The sequence below is a fragment of the Rhipicephalus microplus genome, chromosome 3 (assembly GCF_043290135.1).
Source record: "Rhipicephalus microplus isolate Deutch F79 chromosome 3, USDA_Rmic, whole genome shotgun sequence".
NCBI lineage: Eukaryota > Metazoa > Arthropoda > Arachnida > Ixodida > Ixodidae > Rhipicephalus > Rhipicephalus microplus.
The window spans coordinates 255,573,126-255,590,855 of NC_134702.1; the positions used below are offsets into that span (position 1 = coordinate 255,573,126).

Sequence of the window (17,730 nt, forward strand, 5' to 3'; positions counted from 1 at the left end):
AGAATTTTTACTTTTTTGTGAAAGAACAGCGCACTCTTTTTGTAAACACAGCAGTGACAAAGCGAAGTGACGTTCGTGCTCTTGTTAACTACTGCAACTTCAAAGCAAGCTTGCGGTGGAAGCACAAGAGCGACAGAGTGCCCAAATTTCAAGATAAGTGCATGCTCTAGTGAGCCACCACGCTAGAGAACATCTAAATGCACTTTGACCATGCCATGTGGAAGCGTGCGAGCACGACGACGCGCGTTGGCATGACACAACAACATTTAGAGCGCGCACGCCCATGTACCATCTCGCTACTGGCGACGAAAATACGCTGAAGTACTGAGCTCTGATGACCGGCAATGGTACATGATGTGTTAAATGGCTCGTCGTCAACAGCTTAAGGAAGGGTCGCTCTTAGGCTTAGCATCACGAGCTGAAGGGTGCAAGGTCGCTGGTTCGACGCCCCATACGGAACATTTCGTTCTAGTTTTTTTTTTTTTTCAATCTATTAGTAAATATTTTAAAACAGCATATCCTAGGTAGACCCCACTATAAAACACTTTCAAGTTAAAAAATGTTAATCTAAAAAATCATTAATCTGACATTCAATAGAACGAGATTTGAATGCAGATACATGTGCCACACTGTTCTAGACTCTCTTAAATTTGTGCGTTAGCACCTGTCCTGTTATGTGTTTCTTTCGTGGTTGAGTGCCACAAAAATGTCTGTCAGTAGGTACCAACTCGCCCAACAACACATTCTTGTGCAGTACTATACTCCCACATTGTGTTTCAGCAGTGTAAAAGTGGCTCTTATTCAGTTGTTTTCGTGCCCGATTCAAAATTCTCAGACGGATGCAGACGTAATCACCCTTAATTGCATTGGCCTTCACAATTGCATGGTGCATTAAAAAGTACCACACAGAACCACCTATGACCTTGTTTTGCTGTAACCTTGGATTACACGAGAATTCACCTGTAAGTCGTGCACGCGCGAGCGCTGTGCCTCGTGGGTTGCCCGCTGCGCTTCCATCTGCAGCTGGTAGTCATGCAGGGCATCCCTGCAGGCAGCCACCTCACGCTCACTCTGGGCCAAGGCCTCGGAGAGTCGCTCGCACCGGCCACGAGCACGTGATAGCTCTGCAGAGCAACCAAAATGTGCATGGCAGGCTGCACAGAACCTACAGAAAACAACTTGATAACCTACTGCATTTACATACAGTTGAACACGCAACAATCCCAGGTGTAAATATCCATAGGTCATAACTAAATTTCAGTGCACACATGATTTTTCTATGCTACCTTTTGAAACTGCATCTACATATTGCAAGCATTTTTTGAAGCCTCCTACTTTTACAGCAAATATTTACAATGCAGGCGCAGTAAAAATACGGTGCATACGAAGCAAACAATAATGTAAAACAGGCCTTCTAAAGCATGTAAAAGGTGTGCGCTCGTGTGGGCTCCACTGCAGTGTACTTGCAACAAGGATATCATAGACCACCCCAAACACCACACACACTTTGGATGCTGTAAGCCAAGTTTCTCACTTTCGAGGCGTTTCTTCACTAGCAGAGCGGCAGTGAGGAAAAACAAATAATTATAAATAGGAGGCGGCATAAAGACTTGTGGTCAGCTTTTGCACAGCAAACTTTTCTTAGACTGGTACTGCATCTCAGACCACCAATGATTAATAAATGCCTTCAACCGTAAGAAGCCAAAATGCAAGACGAGACAAGATTTTGTTGCACAAAAGTCCACTGCGATGCTCAACTCACTGATACCACAATAGCCACAAAAGGCCTTGTATTTTCGGTAACGGCAGAGACTGATCGATCAATGATAACAACTTTAGCACGGCTGCAATCCTGTCTTCATGGATAAGCATCAAAAAAAGAGTGAAGGTGAGGTGATAGGTAGTTGCGAATCTGGGAGTTGCGAATCTGGAACAGGCCTCTCCTCGAACAAACCACGCTAAGGGGTTTCATTCTTAAACTCTGGCCGTCAGACGATGTTCGGGATGACCGCAGTGGCTGATGAGGTCACGGCATCTGCCGGGTTGGTTGAGGCTTACTGGCATTGATTGCCAGTAGTTGACATGGCTCCAGATTTTTTTCTTTCGTGTTGCACATTACGGTCAGGCACAAGTTGCTACTTGATCCAAATGTCCGCAGTCACCAAGTGGAGCACACGTGACAAAACGACTTGATACGTCCTTCTAGCCCCGGAGCTTTGCTGAATAAAGAACTCTTGCTTTATTTTCTGTGCCTCGCGCCAGCCTTGCTCCCGCGTCGCTTGAGGTCACGTGCGACCACTTCTTCCTTCACAGTGCAATCCCATCGATGTCAGTGGCGCTACATTTCAATGGCTGATGCCGACGGATCAAAGATTGCATTCGTCCCTCTTGATGGGTTGTATAAGTCTGCCACGTCGCTTGAGGTCACGTGCGACCACTTCTTCCTTCACAGTGCAATCCCATCGATGTCAGTGGCGCTACATTTCAATGGCTGATGCCGACGGATCAAAGATTGCATTCGTTCCTCTTGATGGGTTGTATAAGTTTAACAACATGCCATTCAAACTGTCCAACATGCCAGCTACCTTCAAACAGATGAAGGACTACATCCTTCGCAGCTGAGTTTGAGTTTAGTTTATTTACCACGTACAGTTGTACAGTAAGTGGCTGGGACAGAGGAAAAAAGCTGTATAAAACACCTTGACAAATCCCCATATCCCCATGGCAACTGTGGCAACAAAAACGGCAAAATCAAATTAAACACAGGACAGTTTAAACCAACAATGCATATGCTTTGCATCAGAACAAAAAAATTTAAACAAACTATACTAACCAAAAAACGCACATGCCATACATCAAAAGAAGTAATAAAAAAAGAATACTACACACAAATTAATGAAGCATATTTAAAATAAAAATATTAGAGAGCATACGAATAGTTTCATAATTAATTCCCAATTTATTTAGTATATTCGGCAAGCAATAACTCAATGTCTGAAAGCCATAATTTGTGCACAGTCTCGGCACATGCCATTATTCAGAGTGTCGGTTTAGGCGCAATGAAGGATTTAATTGCAAGTTAGCTAAACTACGTATATAGCCACGACCTTTTATGGTATCAGATCTAAAAGAGACTGCTAAAGAATACTTGTAGAGCAGGTTTAATTTGATTATTTTGTATTTAGCAAATAATTGTGAAGTATGGGCATTAAAAGGAAGGTTAGCAACAGATCCTAGTGCCTTTTTTTGTAAGATAATAAGATTACTAATAGATTGCTTTGTTCCATTACCCCAAACTAGGTTGCAGTAACTCAGATGTGATGTAAAGAGCGCATTCAACATCAGAAGTTTTTGAGGAACTGGCAATAAACCCTGACATTTTCTCAGACTGCAAAACTTTGCAGTGTGGCTGAATCTCCAAAGCCCAGTTCCATAAAATTCTTAGATTTATTAGACAGTGCTCATGTTTTTGTCGAAAGCACCAAAAGGCAATTTAGGAGCATGAAAATTTAGTTTTGGAGCAAATTTCTCGAGTGACAAATCACTGGTAATTGGAACTTTTGCTTTATCTTTGGTTCCTCATAAACACAAAAATTTCAGTGGTTTTTACTAAGCATTCAATGCTGACCAAGTGGCCAGACTTACCCTAAATTGATATATATATTAAACCTTACAACATCAAAACTGAAAGCACAACAACTCAAGGAAAAAAACATAAGCGGCGCTCTGCACAGCCGCTAGACCTCAGACGAATTAAAAAGTTAACGTTAAAATGTTGCAATATTCAAAATGTGACTAAAACACTGCATCCAACATAAACAGCAACTGAAGACTAGAGATTAACTAATATAATAAAAGTTATCTTCATACTAAACCAATAGGGCTCTATCATATTAAATGTAAAAAAACTTTGTGTTCTAGTCACTGAAGTGTCGCAGCCGCCATGAGAGCCACGAAGAAATTTTGATGGGCACGCCAAGCCATTGCTAGGCAATTAAGTGAATTTTTTTTATTAGGATAGGAACTATATAGATACTCGACAGGTTTTCGCCGTCCACGGCAGGTTCCGCGTAAACTGCTGTTCCGCGTAAACTACAAGTTGGTAACATACCACCGAATCTTACGTTCTACCCGTGCGAAAAGTTGCGTAAGCTGGGGTCATGAGCGCTGTTCAAGCAGACATTAAAAGGTGTGGCCGATCTGCGTCGCTCGGAGGGCGCACGTGATAGCATCCCACTGCGTGTTAGACATGCCGTCAAATGCTGAAGTAGAGATTAAACACGCTGCCCGCATTGAACGAGCATGAAAAAAAATGCGGGGGAAGGGGTGGAGGGGGGAAGGGGTTGCTAAAGCAGCAGCAGGGAACTTTGATTATAAGGGCATACTTGCGATAAGCTGGTGCCCACGCTATCAGCAAGCATCAGCGTGCGACTCATAAACCGTCCTATATGGTGTGCTCTCAACGGGAAGAGATTGTGCGATAAGAGTATTTATCCCTGGAGCAGCCGTACTTACTCTCTTACACCAGCGCTTTGTAGTGTATCGCAATGTCGGTGTTAGCTTTCACCGACATTGAGATACAATACAAAGTTAGCTTTCAGCCTTTGTATTGCCACAGTGTTATGATGTTGACGAAGCTAGCAGCTGCTGTTTTCAGAGTGAAGTTTATTTGGGAGACCCTGCGTCTAGAAAATGAAACGCACACACAATAGACTGATAGCAACAAACCCGAGCGTCGGCCGTCAATAATCTGCCAAGCAACACTGTGCGACAGGATTCATACATGTGCCATCAAAGATTCCAGTGTTATTGCCAGCGGCTGCACAAGTTCCAGAACAAACTCTAATGTACGCATTGTGCGCGTAATCTCATTGGAAAGTTGGAAGATTATCTAGATTGTTCTTAGTCATTCGGGCGCAGTTTACACGCTTAAAGCTGCGATAAGAAAAATAGAAAGAAAAGAGCACGTACGGCATTACCATTAGAAGATTACAAATTCTTGCTATTGCAGTCGTCCCTCTGCCTGTGAAACTTACTTTTTTTTTTTTTTTTTCAGTTCATGTAGCACAGCTAACAGCTTTGCAGTTAAAATATATATAAAGTCGCATAATGAGGTATACACACAAGTGCCACCTAAACAAGATGCATGCATAAACCGAAATGTGACGTGACTGAACTAATTTGGCATGGACGCTGTTGCGTCCTTTGTGTAGCCCCCACGTGTTGCTCGGTTGATGATAAAACTACACTAAATTTGGCGTTGTGAATGCAAACTCCTGTTTAGGCGCAGCTTGGTGCAACAAGTCAAATTGGCACAGAATGGCACAAATGTCACAACGATTACACCCCAGCATAAGCTACGACCTCCTCTACAAGCGACATTGCACGTCTCATGGTCATACATCGCTATCAGTGATGCCCCACCACATGCAAAGGGAAACACGTGCTGTTTTCCACAACAACCTGCAAAGTGCTCACGCTGGCACTTTCGAGACATACCTGCATCAGTGATACTACTTGTGCCGCGTGTATGGTACATTTGTGTGCAAGCATATACAGTATGGTCCACTGTTAAAGGGAACACTTCAATGCACACCATGAATATTCCTGGCCCTCTAAGAGCAAGTGGATTAAGAAAAATCTTCATGCAAGTCAATAGTCTGTCAAGAGGAGTCGGAACCTTTAACCACCAGTAGCCTTATGCATACCCAAGCTGCTATGATTCTGTAAGATAGCGAAATCTAAACATGCTGCTCACACAGGTGTTCCCTTTAACAGTGGACCTGTCTGTGCATGCTTGTACAACCTGTCAGCAATGCAAAGTGCTACCTCTACACCCAGCCGGTAGACACCAGCCTCTGCCTTGTCGAGCACCTCCATGTGAATGTGACCGCATTGCTATTGACTTATACACTCCCTTCGACGTCTTCTGGAAATAAATGGATAATTGTTTGCGTGGAGCACCTGACACGTTACGGAGAGGCGGCAGCACTGCCCGCCACAACCCCAAAAGAAGATGAGTTTTTCGTTTTACACAACTTTGTCCTTTGCCACGGTTAACTTTTTGAAATTGGTGTTCGTCATTTTGAGGTGTTAGGAACATATAAGAAGGATAAAATTCTATTAGTTATTTTGAAACATTGGGTATTCTAAAATTTGTAGTAGTGAAATATTTTTTAAATTAAACCGATGGACATTTTGACATTTTCAGGGGGGTTTTCGAAAAAGTCATCAATCTGAAAAAATTGTTATCCTGAGGTTCACTATGACGAGATTCATCTGTAGTTGTTTGTGGCCAGGCCAACATACTTTCTCAAACAGAGAGCCCATTGATCTGCCAGTTTTGCATAGGTTAAGGTCTCCAGATTTTTCCCTGTTTCTTAAACACCGACAGTCATCGGAGCACCATCGATAAATCTGATTGGCTAACGCTCATTTTCAGGAGTCATGTTCTTCCTAACGCTTTGCCAGCACCTGGTGAATAGAGTCTCACTAACGACGGGGCACTGAGCAGAGGAGAAAGCATCCCCTAAAAGATGCATGGCTAATGTACAATAGTAGCATTGTAAATCTTCCAAGTTAGGAAGAAAATGGCGGTAGACCCCGCCTGCACGTGATAGAGGGCTGACAGAGCAAGCAGTTGTCTAGGAGCTTTAGCCTCTCAAAGTACTTGATGAAGGTTTCCAGTTCTTGCTTATCTTTGAAAGGAAAGTGCTTAATGTCATGCCGTTTGGACAGAGTAGGTCAAAAACCTTAAATTAACTGCTTGAAATTCTTATAGCCTTAGCCTTGCTTTTTGGCATTTCATCATAGTGAAATCACAAATAATTACCTTTCAATAGTTTCTGCTTAAAAACACCTCTCAGGTGTTCAGGATTTGAGGTGCTCAATACACCTCAAATCCTGAAAACTAAATATAGATTATGTCAAGTGTCTTGTATGGATGCCTAAAAAGACAGACAACCACTCAGAACTTGAACCCACTAATGTAAAGACCACCAATATTATTGACTAATACAGTGTTTTTCTAATTGGGCTCAAATTTACACAGTAGACTCTCTTTAAAGGGAACCTGGAGGGGCCATTAAACAACACTTGCGTTTAATGAGAGATAGAGAGAGGCGCGGATAACAAGTACAAAACCAATTATGTCAGAGACAGCTGTTTAGTGAGAGCCTACTGTATTTTTATTTCCTCACAAAACTCACTTTTGGCACTCTAAGCAGCAAAAAAGTGAAAATGTGCATGATCCTGTGACCTTTTCTTTTGCTGATGCACATGATTAATGGTCTCTATATCAGTGTTGAAATACAGCACACTTTTCTTTACGACCTTCTCCAATTTAAAATGTGCCAGTGCACCTTTGTTTGTAGTGAGCAGAACAGTGGTGCCACCCTCGTTTCACATGCGATCCTATGCTCATAAGTGGCAGCATGTGGCCTGCATGACTAGCTCTGGCAACTCAATCCTGCCAGAGCTATTCACAGCCACGTGTTATTAAGGATCGACACATGCAGCACTGAAGTTGTCAGTCAAGCACTAGCAGGAGCTGTTGTCAACAAGATAAAGTACCAGGAGCGCGTTGGAGCAGTCAAAGGATTCCACGCTACAAAGAGTGCTTGAGGAACTTAAATTTATTGGCTTTTGATAAAAATGAAAGAGGTTAGTCACAGTCGCAATCACAGTTGCTAAAGTAACCTGTTGGGAATTCTATCCCTCCTCAGCGTTGCAGGAGGAGGCAGCCTTACTTTTACTTTGTCAGTGTCTAGTCAACCCGGAAAATTCTTCTTACAACACATCCATTAGTTGTCGGAATCAACCAATGCCAGTTTAAAGGGGCCCTGTATAGTGTTCCAACTTCTGCACGGCCAACAAAGATGCAGAGAGGGAGAGGAGAGTTAGACAAACAATAAAATAGCCAGTTGGTATCAAGACTCTCAGTAGCACACTTCGTCTCTGCGTTCCGCATGCATACCAACATCTGCAACACTTTTCCAAGTAGCCATGAAATGTATTTACTAAAGGAGCTTATTGCCTGACGAAGTCCCCACCTCAAAAATTTTTATGGTCCATCCAGTATGAACGAAGTTACAAAGATTTATCGCATGCTGCAATTGCATTCTCGCTTTTCTCACCCCGACGAAAGCACAGGAAGCTACGCAGGGAGGGATGACACAGAAAAAGAAAAGACATCTCGTACACCTCCAGACCTTGGGGACTTTTCATCTTTTTGCTTCTCTTTGAATAAGCAACTATACGCTATAATATTTGGCTCACGTGTTCTCAGAAGCCTCAACTACCGATCAGCCCCAATTTTTGGCCATGCTCAAAAAGTGTTGCGCCTTTAAGCACTGCCAAGAGAAAGCTTTTCATTGATCCGTAAAAAAACTGCATCAAGAAAGATTGTTTGCCTTTTCCGCTACAGGATTCCTTCTGCTATCCTGCTGTTTCACCTTTTTCCCGCCTTCCTCTAACCAGTAATAATGCATGCGCATCCCAACATACCTCGATAGTGGCATCGACAAACGTGCCAGAGTGAGGTAATATTACACAAAGCCTTATTTTGACTTGACCAACTCGTAAAGAAAGCTTCCCAACACTTCATTGAAGGAGGCATACACAAACTTCATTGAAGGAGGCATACAAGACAAATAGCACAGAAAAGACCACATAACACAAAAACACGGAAACCTCTAGCTAATAAAAATGTAAAAAAGCAAAAAGGTCAAATGCAACAATGATGGCGTAAGACGTATACGTGGCTACAGCCAGCCGATCCACCTTCAAGATGGCAACGATGAGCATGGCATGAAAGATTGGTCTCGACACGATATGGTGCGACGGCACAACATCTGCATCTCACAGCACTTTTACGGCTGATTTGACGGTACCTAAGCAGCATGTGCCAAGTGAAATTCAGTATCTACGACATGCCTGCCACACAAATGCAGCAGTTTGAAGGAACACGCACCAGTGTCTCTCTTCTCGAGCTGTGACAGCAGGTCCACCACGACTTCAGCCGAGTCATCCCCACAGTCGCTGCCCAACACCTGAATCGAGAGCAACAGAAGCAAAATCTTTGGCTTGCTGTAGTCATGCATTCAGAGCGAGATAACACGCATTGAACGTGCGCACCGCCTTGGAAAGTTTTCACCTTCCAGATGCCATCCGATAATAGTGAAATTTTCCAGCTTTAAAATGAAAGAAAAAATTCTTCACAAAAAAATAATTTTAAAGTGCGCAACGTAAGCATTACTGAGGACTTTTTGCCTGCAACGCGCCTAGTTCGCAGAAAACTAGTCCACTTTGCTAAATCTCAGCCTAACTATCCGTCTTTAAAATTAAAATATAACAGACTGCTTTTAAACGATACATACTACTCCTATGACACCGTAACCGATACGGCGCTTGAGGCAGCCATGCTTCGTTCACACAAAAGCGATGTTCGGGAAGTGACTGTCAGTCCTTCTGAACAAATTACTGTTCTGAACAAATTACAAGCGAGGGGTAGTGGTACTGGTGCTCATTCATCGCACGCTTCTATTGTGTTCACAAATATCAGAAGCCTAATCCGCAGGCGCACAGAACTGTCGGCAGCTATTATTTCTTCATCTGCAGATATTATAGTCTTAGCTGAAACATGGCTCCATAGGAATATACGCGACTGTGAAATCTTGGATTCTTATAACCAGTTCCATTTTTACCACCGTGAATGGGAGGCAAGGCAGGGAGGCGGTGTTCTCGTGGCTGTAAAAAAACAACTTGAATCGTTTGCGCTCAACATACCAACTGGCTTAGAAATCGTGTGGATATCTGCGAAGCTGTCACATCGTAGGATAATTTTGGGTGCTTGCTATCGTCCTCCTAATTCGTCAGCTACGTTCGTTGCTGACCTTCAAGACGCGATGAACGCAGTTGTATCACGATACCCGATATGTCCTATTTTTTTATTGGGTGATTTCAATTACACAGACATTGACTGGTCGGCCGCAGTACCTTTTCCAAAACCGTTTTCATCTAGTACCCAACAATTTATAGACTTTTTCTTAGCCTTTAACTTCACACAAGTAGTATGAGAACCTACAAAAGTTACGCAAACTACTGCAAATATATTAGATTTAGCTCTTACAAACTCCCCAGATCTCTGTTCGAAAATAACATATATGCCCAAACTAAGTGATCATGTCCTTTTGAATTTGACCGTAACAATACCAGTGCAAAATTGTTCTAAAAAATGAAAAACCATTCGAAATTATCACAATGCCAACTTTTCAGAAATTAATTGTGAGCTGCATTTATTTCTTATTGATTACTTAGACGGATTCGATGAGCGTTCACTGGAATGCAACTGGGCATTATTTAAGAACAAGATCACTGAATTGACAGAATGCTTTATACCTACTCGGGAAATTACGTGTAATCCGACGGCTCCTTGGTATAGCTCCAACCTAAAACGACTATCTAACCGAAAAAAAAAAACGTATGTACCGCCGTGCCAAAACATCTCGCAGTAGTTATAGGTGGTCATTGTACCGTTCAGCAGTAAATGAATATGTTACTGCTGTCAAAACTGCAAAACAAAACTTCTTGACCAATACGATGCCTAGTTTTTTGCAAAATAATCCTAAGAAATTTTGGCGCGTCGTTAACTCAGCTGACAGCTCTCGCATTACTCTAACTGACACAAACGGTGAGCCTCTACCTCATGAAGAATGTGCTAGTGTGCTAAACAAAGTGCTTTCTGATGCATTCTGCAACGATCCCACTTCTTGTCTACCCAGTTTTAAAAGCCACGACTACATACCGATGTACCCTCTGCAGATTGACCTTAACGGAATAATTAAAATAATTGACTCCGTTAAAATTTCTTCCAGTTCCGGTGTAGATGGTATTAATTCCAAATTCCTGAAAAGTACTACAAAACTGTTCTATTTTCCTAGCGAAGCTTTTTGAACAATCGCTAGAACAAAGTAAAATCCCTGCTGATTGGGAAGTAGGGAAGGTGGTTTCAGTCTTTAAATCTGGAGACAGACAGTCCCCCTTTAACTACAGGCCAATATCTATCACTAGCATACCATGTAAAACTTTGGAACACATCATTTACTCTCATGTCGCCAACTTTCTCGAATCCAATTCATTTTTTGACCCTGCACAGCATGAATTCCAGAAGTATTTTTCGTGTGAAACCCAGTTCATTTTGTTTACTAACAAACTTCATTCTATTCTTGAAAACCGTTCATTTGCTGATAGCATTTATTTCGATTTTGCTAAAGCATTCGACAAAGTTCCACACGCGTTACTCCTATTCAAGTCTCGATACAAGCATATTAAATTGAATTGAGTGTTTCCTAATACATCGCCAGCAATTTGTCACAGCTAATGACACCCATTCATCTCTAACCCGGTTATCTCAGGTGTACCCCAGGGCACCGTCCTTGGGCCTCTACTTTTTCTTATCTATATCAATGATCTGCCCAAATGTATCTCATCTTCAATACATTTATTTGCTGACGATTGTGTCATTTAGCGGGAAATTATTAATGATAGTGACATACACGCACTCCAATCCGACATTAATGCGATATCCCATTGGTGCAATACATGGCAGATGGTTCTGAACACTACAAAATGCAAATCAATGCAAGTTTCTCGCATCACTACTAACGCACACTCGTATTACCTTGATGGTAACAGTCTTGAAGCGGTTACTTCTTATAAATACTTGGGCATTCATATCACCACTGACCTATTTGGAACCTTCACATTGAAAGCATCACCAACAAAGCTAACCGCATGCTTGGCTACATAAGACAAAACTTTCATTCCGCCCCTTCTTTGATAAAACTGCTCCTTTTCAAATCTCTTGTACGTTCACAACTCGACTATGCATCACCGATATGGGATCCATGTACTGAAATTCTTAGTCATCAACTCGAAATGATTCAAAACAACACCGCACATTTCATTTTTTCTAACTATCAGCAAGCAGCCAGCGTATCCGGAATGAAAAGTAACTTGGGTCTAACATCTCTGACGTCACGTCGCAAAATTGCACGGTTGTGCTTATTCCATAATGTATTCTCACATAATATGCTTCGCCATGCTTTCTTACTCCACCTACATTATATCCTCGCATTTAGATCATGTTCATAAAGTTGGAATTCCCTCTTGCAACACTAAGGCCTTTTTCCATTCCTTCATTTTCCATACCTCTAACGACTGGAACCACCTTCCTTCTAACATTGCTACAATTTGCAACCCAGATGTGTTTCGTACCGCTGTGTCTAATATTAAATTTTAGGTCATTTGATTCTGTATAACATTGCAGTGATATCTGTGAAATTCACTTGTCTAATGTATGTATATTATTTTCTTTTTTTTTTTTGAATGCCAAAAAATTGTCACCTATGCTAACCTCAGCCGCATTTTTCGTGTCGCAACAGGAACATTGCGACCTTTTTGAACCGTTTAACTTGTTTTGTACAGGTTATAGCTACTTCTGTTCTGCTATTTGTACTGCAGTTTCCTGACTTGTTGTAATGTATTCACCCACTCCCTCTTCAATGCAATTGCCTTGAGGGTATTCAAAATAATAAAAAAAAACAGTAACTTTTGCAGTCACCAATCCGTGGCAGCCAAAGGCTAGTCAGAACACAGTTTGAAATACAAGCATGAAAACAGATAAATATTCAAACGTCTTTCACAAATCCCAGGACAACAAGACAGATAGAACAGAGGGGAAATTTGCTGTCCACGTCAAAATTTCAAAACAACCAATTTTTGTAGTCTCAGTCAAGCGGTAATTTTTTCAAATCGCCGTTTGACTGCCAAATCAGCATCTGAATTGTTAGATGTCAACCCCTCACACAAGGAGTCAGATGTTATAACTCAGCTATTGATTAACGAAAAATATCTCGAAAGTGTGCAAGCAAGACAATGCTAATTTGATCAAAGGTGACATCTCCCTCTATGCTTTGATTGGACGCCACATTGTGTGCATATTTGCCTATATTTGCAAACTAATTATTTCAATGCATCATTTCATAACATACGTAAAAGCTTTTTTTCAGAATTCCCCCTGCTATTAATCATGAATAAACCATAACATATAACAACACATTTTTTGTCACTTTCCATAATACATTCTGATGGGCTAGTAGCTGGTAGACACACGAAATTATCAGGACACAAGTAAGAAAACGGAGAACACAACGAGTGCAGATGCAAACTGCTTATTTTCTAGTTAGCAAGGAACAGGTATTTCAAACCGGAGCTTTTACTCAGCAATGTACAGTAAAAACCGTCTGTAATTTATGTCACAAGAGTCCTCAATATCCCTGCTATTAGTTGTATCCCACTATAAACAAAACAGCCATTTTCAAGGGCCACAGTTGTGCAAAGCATGTTGAGTATGTAGCCTCAAATGTTCAAAAATGGAGGCATGCGATGTGTGGTGCTTACAACTATTTATATTTCCGAACGTTTATAAAAATTTATGTCTAAAGACCCGTGTTGCCAAGGAAATGAACGCAAAAGGGGGTAGAAGTCTAACAAAAGAAAGCACCAGCAGGAAAATTCGCTGGCTACTTCTCAGACTGCCTTGATAATGTACATAACACAGAAACTATGTCAAGTAGTGTTCGAAATTTTGCCCGCTAAAAGATATCGATCGTTCAGCTTCAGAGACGGGCACCCGATTACAAGACATCTCAATAGAATTGCAAATAACTACAATTGAACACGGTTATATCGAACCCACATATATCGAATTTTCAGGTATATCGAACTCGCAAATTATCTCCTTGAAATCCCTTTGTAAATGTATAAAAATTCGCACGTTTATATTGAACGGTATTTTTACCCGTCTTCGGACACATCGAACGCTGCGCGAGCTGGAAGGTGCGCTTCAACACTTGCCCCCCCCCCCTCCCCCTCCTTCCCCCGGATCTCTGCGGCAGCGTGGCTCCATGCACGAGTTGAAAGGCAGGCTTTTGGCACTCGCACCAGTGCCCAGCGACTGCCGTGCGGCACCATGCCTCTGCCAAAACCCAAAATGTTCGAAAAAGATATGGCCAAGAGGGCTCGGACTGCGCAATGTTCAACTTGCGGAATGCCTTTTTAAAGACTATAGTCTTTCTTGGGGACCTTTGAAGCAAAAACTTTGGTCTGTCTGTCTGTACATTTGTCTGTTTATCCGCTGTTACCGCGAACCGGGTACTTTAAACAGCACCAGCTGATACCCCGAACGGCCGACCCCATCCGCAGCGCCCACCAATGTTGCTCAAGAATCAGCGTTCATACATGTGCGATTTCCAATTAAAAAGCAATTATTGCGCATATCAGAGGCACCATAACAACACGTATATATTCTGTAGGTGTGTCTTTTACTAGAAAAGGCATACATCAGTAATTCTAAAGACAGTAGCGTTTATCACACTGCGCTGACCACGCAATGCTTGCACGAAAATGCGAGTGTTTCCAACGCTTTGCTAAGGTGAGACGGTGGTGGCACCTACCCATCGCTTTCCCGTCGCGCACGCTTGTCTCAGAGGCACGCGCTTCGTCTTCCAAGAAAACTGCCAGATAGCGCTCATGTCTCACGTGTGACGTGACTTGATGCGCTTGTTCGCCTCCGCTGCATGCGCGAGGCACTCTAACGCAGTGCCTACACGAAACCATTCACCGATTTTCTAGCGCAGAACATCAAATAAATGTTTTGTTCACTGTCTCCACACACAAGACTATCGTCTTTCGACGACATTTGCAGACTACATGCAAAATGGGGCCAATTTTTTTTTTCGTTTCTGTTTTTCGTTTCTGTTGTCGGCTCAGAGAGCAGCAATAAAGGAGCCGACGTCCTCCTCCTTTCGTCTTTTCTTTCATTTTTTGTTGATGTTTGGTGAGGATTGATCAGCCGACCACAGCTCGCACCTTTTGCTGTTGCCCTCGCAGGTAGCCATTGCCCCACGAGCGCTTTGTTGCTCTCACGCTTTGTTGCTTTCGAGCTGTCGCGTAGCCTACATACCACCGCATGTGCAGCATTTCTTTTTTGCCTGTGTGGTGTGCAAAGCCGCTGCAGACTCCTTGAATTGTCGGCTTCTCTTGTAGCTATGACCAGCGTCAAAAAGTGTAAGACCCTTGACATTGCGACGAAGTTAAAGGCTATTAAGCAAGTTGAGGCGGGCGAGAAATGTTTGACCGTCGTGGACGACTTCAGGATGCCACGGAGCACTTGAGTGCCTTGTTGAAAAACAAGGCAGATATCAAGGCAAAGGCGGCGAAGCAGCAAACGTCGGAAGCCTGTCATGTGCCCACTTCTGCCCACTGGAATGTAGAAAAGGCACTCTATGCCTGGTTTTTAGAAGTGCACGCGAAGAACATTCTGGTGGACGGCCCGATGCTCATCGCCAAGGCCAAATGGTTTGCCACAGTACTCGGTGAAACAACTTCGCCGACAACAGCGGGTGGCTTCACCAATATAAGCAGGGCTACAACATCCATGGCAAAACCATTCCTGGCAGCAGCAAAGCTGTCAGCAGCCAGGACATCCAGCAGTAGATGACGAACGAGAGCCAGAAATCTCCGCAAAGTTTTCTCCCGCGGAGATTTTCAATGACTGGCGAGATGTGAAGACGGACACAGTGGTCAACTGCTTCCGCAAGGCAGGCTTCGAGACGATAAAACTTGCAGAAACCGGTGAAGGCGACGAACGCATAGACGATGCGTTTCGCGAGTAGTAGTAAGATCGAGACTAGCGTCTTCAACAATTCAGAAATGAAAAAGCAGGCCAAGGTTAGTGATTTTTTTTTTTTCATGCAAATAAATAATTCTGTTGCGGCGTGTGTGCGGAATTAATTGTCATTCTGAAATGCAGCTATTGTAGGTAATGATCCGCTACAGGTAAGCTCTCAGGGCCTCTAATTTTTTACGTCAAATTTTTCATATGTCGATCTAATTCGCGATCTTTTTTGAGTTCGATACTATATCCCTGTTCGACTGTATTCAAGTTCTACACATGCCACGTGCTTTTTCATGAACAATATGTATGCCTTCTCTTCAACCGTTGCAAAGAGTTTCGTTGATTTCGTACGAAACTGCGACTTCAATCATGAACGACCACTACCGAAGTACAACAAATGCCGATTAGGCCTAGCCTGATGTTCGGCATGTCACAGGAAGTTTGTCCAGGACATGAACAACGAGTATCAAAAGGATCGCACACAAGACTCAACCAAAAACAGAATTCGTGATACGAAGTTTGTGTTTGCAGCCAGGAGATCAAGGACGACAAAAGCCCACCAAGCGTATGTAGGAACGCGCACCAGCATCAAAGACTCGTGTCATAAAGCCGTGAAACTTTCAAATTTACAGACGAGGCAGCAAATCTGATACTATTTGTTGCAAGCTCGACAACGGGGGCGCTTTTCTCAACAGGAAACCTGGACCATAAAAAAACTCTAAGCGCTATTCAGGATAGGATCGACGAAGACATGTTGAGCCCTACACGGCCAAGCCACACAAGTACAGTACTGTAGCCACGACAGTGCCGATGCAAAGGCTTATCCATCATCTATGCAACCGATCTCCTCCTTCGCTCTTCGAGCCCCTGTAGCCCGCCGCGGTCTTCTTCCTTTTCTTTTTCCTCCCTCCGCCTTTCGTTCGTTCACTAGGCATCCCCTTCTCCTTCGCAACAAGCTCGTCGCTCACTCCCCAGCGGCACACTCGCTGCCCCATTGGTCATAATAATTTTCGGCAACTGCATTATGACCCGTCCATCTTGGGAGGTGGGTCTGTATAATGGTATGTACAGAGTTCTATAGAAGGGTGAACAGAAGTCGAAAAAGACCGCTTTGTCGCTGGTCTTGCACTGCAAGTGGTTACGTTACAAATGGCCTGCACTATACGTAATTTCGTCAACACATGCAGGATTCACAGACTGGTGTCCCAGCAAGATTCTTCGCAGGCTTTATGGTGTGCGTATGACCACTATCTCGGGCTCTTATTCAGCAATGTACATGGGAAACAGGGAGGGAGAATTGTGAATGTGTCTGTCCTGTATATTTGTCTGTGTCCTTCAGAATAAAGCAGGATTCAAATCCATGGTTCGGAATGTTCATAGTCCTTCTTCAGACACTACAGGGAATGAAAAAAAGAAGTCAGAGGCTACGTGTTGTCACCAGTTCCATAACAAATAAGAGAGGCTATCGACGGCATTTTAAACTTTCAACAATGAAGGCACATGCAGTAGTGCACATACCTAAGCTAGGCTCAATATAATGGCAAAAGGCGCATCGCTTGAAGGTAGGGAGTGAGTCGAGGGTGCAAAGAATAATTTTTGGGCTATAAACTTTTCCAATGCCAAGTGGACAATAAACTTTGGCGCAAGATGTGCTAGAATGTGTGCAGCGAGGCACAGGGATATGAAATTGCAGCAAGATGATGCAACTGGTGCAGTTGAATCACCGCTGATAGATTAAAAAATGGTCCAAGTGCCTTTCGTTCGCTAAAAAATGCTTCTGCCCTTAAAAATGTGCAATTTGAATGTAAGTAATGTGATCTGTTATCTTGCACTGCTCCTTATTGGTGTTTTGAAGAAGTATTTTACAGTGTTATGTCATCTGCTGCCCCAGTGTTCTTCACAGACTTAATGCACAACGAGAAATAAAGAACAGGATCCAAGGTGGAATTGAAACCAGGCATTCCATGAGGCAATTGCGAATTCTGCCAGTT

General features: G+C 42.8%; 1 protein-coding gene across 1 annotated transcript in view; it reads right to left on the reverse strand.

Annotated features, from left to right (window-relative positions):
• The window catches only part of LOC119168599 (uncharacterized), a 242,134-nt gene that overhangs the window by 102,423 nt on the left and 121,981 nt on the right, over positions 1-17,730 (reverse strand). The window contains exons 6-7 of the mRNA XM_037419998.2: positions 8,972-9,050; positions 961-1,124 (exon numbers count right to left, since the gene is read on the reverse strand). Coding sequence (XP_037275895.2) covers positions 961-1,124; positions 8,972-9,050 — 243 coding nt within the window. The remainder of the gene's footprint in view (positions 1-960; positions 1,125-8,971; positions 9,051-17,730) is intronic.